The sequence below is a fragment of the Argentina silus genome, assembly GCF_951799395.1.
Source record: "Argentina silus genome assembly, chromosome: 2".
In the NCBI taxonomy this organism is placed as follows: domain Eukaryota; kingdom Metazoa; phylum Chordata; class Actinopteri; order Argentiniformes; family Argentinidae; genus Argentina; species Argentina silus.
In genome coordinates, this window is record NC_139656.1 from 5,475,556 (window position 1) to 5,481,631 (window position 6,076).

General features: G+C 45.5%; 1 protein-coding gene across 1 annotated transcript in view; it reads right to left on the reverse strand.

The window, feature by feature from the left end:
• Positions 1–237: 237 nt before the first annotated feature.
• hunk (hormonally up-regulated Neu-associated kinase) overlaps positions 238–6,076 on the reverse strand; it is a 13,126-nt gene continuing 7,287 nt past the window's right edge. Inside the window, exons 6-9 of the mRNA XM_083696419.1 lie at positions 4,787–4,913; positions 4,453–4,621; positions 3,852–4,005; positions 238–2,690 (exon numbers count right to left, since the gene is read on the reverse strand). Coding sequence (XP_083552545.1) covers positions 1,951–2,690; positions 3,852–4,005; positions 4,453–4,621; positions 4,787–4,913 — 1,190 coding nt within the window. The 3' untranslated portion in view covers positions 238–1,950. The remainder of the gene's footprint in view (positions 2,691–3,851; positions 4,006–4,452; positions 4,622–4,786; positions 4,914–6,076) is intronic.

A 6,076-nucleotide genomic window follows, 5' to 3' on the forward strand; every position in this document is an offset into this window, starting at 1 on the left:
GTCAGCCTACATAGTTTCCGTTCTGTAAAGATTTAGGCTAAACACATTTTTTATATTTCATTGATTATTTGAACAGATTTATGGTTTATATATATATATATACACACACACACACACACACACACACACACACACACACACACACACACACACAAAGACACATGCTAGGCCAAGACCTATAGGAATGCATCCAGACAGGAAGGACCAGACAGACACATAATGGATTTAGTATAAATATTTAAAATATTTTATACAGCATAGAAATCTCTTGACACTCAAGTAAAGGCCTCCATTACAAAAGCTTACAAAAAACCCTCCCAGGCCTTATCAATCTTGATTTCAACAAAACATTACAAAGACATATTTCAAAGTTCAACATTAAATCCAAAAGGTTTTGCATGCAAGATTTCCTTTTGACAGAAAGACATTATATCTCAACAGTGAGTAGCCTTGTGTACATGTGGAAGCATCCTGAATAGTCAAATACAGTTTTGTGAAACAATTACGGTGTGAAAATGTTAGTCTGAATGAATACAGAATTTCAATCATTGATCGAGAATACAAGAAATAAGAATAAGTAGATTAAAATCATTTGGTATTTACAAGCACAATGTCACATCACAAAACCATCGATTCATTCGTTCAAAAAGCACCTTCTTGGCAATATGCGGCATTGCGGAATACACTTCGGTGCTATTGCACAAACTACAGCGTTACTTAAGACGATATGAAATTAATCATTTTACTGGACGTGCCGTGATACTAGTAGTTCCATCCTCCTCCACGGTTTCAGCCTAGGGCAGGGTTGAGAAGATTTAAGGCTTTGACACTTTTCTTTCATAACAGGTATGCCTCCCATATAACAGCAAATTGCATGTAGGGCATCTTTACTTACACTGTTGTATGAACAGGTTTATGTAACAGCTTGGCTGTAGCAAATACCGTCGATGTAACCTTGAGCTACGGAGAAGTAGGAACTGTGAAGGATGAGTAGTACCTGACTGATTATGCACTAAACTATTGCTTATAATCAGTAGTGTAAATGGTTCTGTGGAATCCAGAGAATTACAACTCATTTTTTATTCTACAGTGGATCCGTTGTGTTGAGATTTTAATGGAACTATTGCTAACATTCAAACGGTGATCAGAAACTCTGAATGTTTTCTTTACGCCAGAGTTCAAGACTGAGAGAGGCAGGTGCTGGTACAGTATTGCTTGACTGCAACTATGTGGCAAAATACACCTACATTAAAGTCTGTGACAGAGTACAATAAACACAGTAACACACCCTGTTTTCATAGGTTTGGTTTACCATAGTGCATTAAAGAGAACCCTTTAAACAGCATTCGGGTGCCAGCTGGGTGGAGGTGAAACCACAGACAGACAGCTCAAAAGAGTTCCATAAAATTCTCTTCTGATCTGTTCCCTTGGTTTGTTGGGAATTATTCATTATCAGAATGACATCAACATTACAAAACAGGGCATAACCCTGGATCTATAATACAGTGTTCTAAGTAAGTGTGTGTGAGTGTGTGTGAGTGAGTGTGTGTTCTTCTAAAGCCCAGATAACAGTGTGTTCCATGAACGTATTGTCCATACTGTATCTGGGGCAGAGCAGGTTTAATAACTCCCTTATGATCCATTTCAAATCCCATCTTCTCTCTGTCACTCAACCCTCGACACGTAACCGCTGACACGTGAAAGAGTGTCACTGTGTAGAGTTTATGTCGTCATTCGAGCCTCCGTTCAATCCCCTTGTCGTTGTTTTTTCAACTGTCACTACATTTGCAACGGTGACTGTAGCTAGTTAGAGTCTTGTCACCGTGATTGCCTCAGCAGAGGGGACGGTTCAATGTTCAAAAGGCCGCTCAGGAAGACCACTCCACCCAAAACAGGAAGTCGAGTGGGATTTCGAATAGTCTTTTTTTTTTTTTTTTTACCCAGCATGCCTCAGCAGAGGGTCTTGAGCGCACCTGAAGCGCAGAGAAGTGTCTGCATGTGGTAGGGGGGCGGTGATACCACCTCCTCCACAGCTTGCTCCGCCCTGAAACTAAACGGCGGAATTCTTTTCTTCAGGATCTGTCCAATCCCCATGGAGGGGAACTTACTGCGATGCTGAGGGCTGTCTGGATCACTGCTGCCCCCGCTGGAGGGAGGACTGAAGGCAGATGAGGGATTGAGGGGGCTAAAGGCTGATTTAGGGGGGCTGAAAGCAGAGCCACCTGGGGGGCTGCCTATGGAGCTGGGTGGGCTGCCACTAGTGTCAGAACCACACCAGTCCGAGTTTGAGGTACTCTTCTTGGGCTGGGGATTGACAATGAGAACTGGAGGGCTGGGGATGGTGGCCTTCTTCAGGTAGGAGGAGTCAGGGTGGAACGCGGAGGTGTGACGGGGTGGGGAGAAGGTCCCATTGGTCAGTTTATACCAGGGCGTGGCAGGGGTGTCGTCGATGTGCTCGGCTTTGGAGAGGGAATCAAAGGAGTGCATTCCGATCGGTGATGGGGCTGGGGGAGCAGGGACGTGGTCTGGGCTGGTATTGGCTGGTTGCAGGGTTCCCAAACGGCGGATTGGCTGAGGTGTGCGTGGGAAGAGGGGGTGGATTTCCAGGTATTCCATAGAGGAAGAGGCTACAGTGCCTGAGGGAGCCAGAGGAGAGTTACGATGGCCACCTGTCACAGCACGGAGAAGACCTGAGAGAGAGAGAGAGAAAGAGTTAACATCAAATATCCAATGTATACTACTCATATCCCTGCCCATTTTGTCCAAAAATAGCATCAATCAGTCAATGACGTCTGATAAGCAACAGAATATAGTTGTCATTCTCACCCCATACACAATGCTAACTGTTTCCAACTCCCCAGTCCAGTTGTATCCATTCAGCACAGAACAATAGTTAGCCCGACATCTTATCCCCAAATCGCCCATTGAGAACAATCCAAGTCCTGTAAGTGTTGACTGTGACTGTAAACGTATCTCTCTTTCCGCCGTGACGTTCTCTCTCTCCCAGAGTCAGCCCTATTTTAGGCACAGTGACCCAAACACGAAGGAATATTATGAAATACAACTTGGGAGGAAACATACATAGATTTCTGTTGGAAATCTTCTGTAGGAATCAATGGGGCTGTGCGTGGTAGCAAACAGTCTGTCCTTTGTTCCACAAATACACTGAATACACAAATTGAATTTGAGAAGCCTTGCCGTTTGAGGCAAAGCCTAGTTAACGTGGGTGGCGTGACTGCTAACCACAGAGAGAGAGAGAGAGATAGAGAGATACAGGGAGATAAGGATAACCACTTTTTGGGCTTAAGTCAATTGGGCCAGTGCCAAGGAGCCTAGGTGGTGTGACTTGTTTAAACCACAGAACAAATGACTGAGAAAGAGAGAGAGAGACAGAGAGAGACAGAGAGAGAGCAAGAGAGAGAGAGAGAGAGACAGAGCGAGAGAGAGAGAGAGAGAGACACATGTTGACATGAGGTTAATTCGTTTAGTGGAAGAGTGGAAGAGCCTGCACACGATCACACTGTTCTCAGCTGTTCTTCCCTCCTGCCCTACAGTTCCATATTCAGCCTACTAGCTGCTTATCTAGGTACCATGGGCCCATGGGCTGGTGTCTGCTAGCAGCAGTTGGTTATACATATGTTATCTACGGTACATTATGCAATGACTAGAGACATTTCCCACCTGTATGGTGATAGGAGAGCACATCACACACGCATGCTACGAGTACATCTAGAGGAACACTCAGTCCTACATTACGCTGTGTGTGTGTGTGTGTGTGTGTGTGTGTGTGTGTGTGTGTGTGTGTGTGTGTGTGTGTGTGTGTGTGTGTGTGTGTGTGTGTGTTGTCTCACCTGTCCTGTGTTTCTTCTCCTTGCTGGGGCCTTTGCTGACGGCCAGGTAGACAGGGGTCTGTTTGGGAGGGATGGTGATCTTCTCAATGTGCTTCCTCCACTGGGTCTGGAAGTACTCATTCTTTTCTACCTTCTTCTCCTGATACTGCTTCTCCTAGCAGAGGGAGAAAGCAAACAATGTCACGACTGATTTTTTTTTTTTAAGAACCGTTATCCACATCACGTCATTACAAAAGCACACTCGTCAGACGTGTCGTGTCCTAGTGTTGAATGGACTTTCACTCTTAGGTGATGTTGGGGCCATAACTTATCTACCTGTTCTCTCTAGTCCATTTTTAGAAATTTTATTCTCAGGATTCTCTTTTGAAATCTACAGAAATCAAAACATGTTAATTTCGTTCTTGTGTTTTGCTTGTCCTCAAAGATTCTTGTTGCTATGTTTGTCAGCAAATTACCAGTCCTTTCCCTAGCATTCTAAAAAATTGAATTAGCAGCCCTTTGTGACGTCCTCAATTATCACCAGTTAGAATGTGTAGCAGCTCACTCTGCAGTCCCTGGTGTTGTGAGTATTTAAGCGTGTGTTAAATGGTGTTTTCCTTACCCGGTACTCCTTGGAGAGCCTCTTCATCTTGTTGTTGAGTAAGAAGTAGACAGCCAGGGTGTGGCAGGCGCGGTTGGTGAGGACGGCGCTCAGAACCTCGCTGTGTTTGTAAGCCATCCTCTCTGTCATATGGAGCAACACCATGTGGTTGATCTCCTCTATGTGGATCCTACAGAGGGAGAGAGAGAGAGTTAGAGCCAAACACCAATGTGTGTGTGTATGTGTGTGTATGTGTGTGTGTGTGTGTGTGTGTGTATGAATGCGTGCATGCGTGTGTTTGCTTAGGCATGTGTGCATGGGTCTGTGTCTGTGTGTGTCTCGCCTGTGGTCTCACCTGTTGAGGTATGGTGCTCCAGTGTGTGTGTTGGCCAGTTGTAGCCAGGAGTCCGCCATCACCTGGTGGATGTTGGGCCTCTTGGCAGGGTCTGGTTCTAGAAGCTTCTTCAGCAGGCAGATGGCAGCTGTGGATGGAGAGAGGGAGAGAGAGAGAGAGAGAGGGGGGGGGGGGGGGGGTGGATGAGTGTGTGTGTGTGAATAAAAACACTCCTGTTTAATAATAACAGGAAGCACAAGGGCCAATAAACACTCATGACTGGGTTGAATGGCGCTGTCAGATAGTGAGTCAGGAATACTCAGATTCATAGTTTCCTATATTAGTTATAACTGACGCTCAGCTGATTCCTGCAACAGACACTAGGGGCTCAGTACTGGAGAACAGACTCCCTCTCAGTCCCTAACTCCAGGGCCACGTAGGGAACAACACCACTCTCTTAGTTAACTAACAGCTCAGGGGCCCTGTGCCGAACAACCTCTCTCTCTCTCTCTCTCTCTCACACACTTCCTCTCCCTCTCTTCCTGACTCAGGCAGTGCAGGGATAATGCCAGTCTGTTTCCTCCTGTCTGGATGTTCAGTGCGAGGAGCCGATTGACCCACACCTCCATGTCATTCCTTCCCTCTCTCCTCTCCTCCCTTGTTACGTAAGAAGACGGATGAGAAGGCAGCTCAGTGGCATGTTCTTAATAAATAAGCCCCTACATAACGAGCCTATGTTCATCCCCACTGCATCACAGAGAGAGACACGATACACTTGCTTACAGGAGCAATTACAAGCCTAGATGATGCATAATCGTTGTCACTGTGGCATGATCAGACCTAGTTTTGGCTGCAGCTCACAAATGGGAGGAGAGAGTTCGTACTGCCTCGAGCCAGTTCATTGTTATATGCAAACGAGTTTTGATTGACATGTTGTACACCCTCTACTGTTTATGAGCACAGGGAAGAGGTCCTGGGGGTGAATGCTGTAGCAGTGGTTTTTATGACATACCCAGGCATTGCGGTGTTACTCAACTTAGATTCAGCCAACTTAGATTCAGATAAAGACTTCCATTGGGTTCCATATTGGCACCAACCATTCAATCAAATATGCACATTTTAATGGCGGTTTTCATGGAATGTCTGATGCCAACAGATGCCAATACACTAATATACAGCTGAGAACAGTGTGATCGTGTGCAGGCTCTTCCACTCTTCCACTAAACGAATTAACCTCATGTCAACATGTGTCTCTCTCTCTCTCTCTTGCTCTCTCTCTCTCTCTCTCTTGCTCTCTCTCTGTCTCTCTCT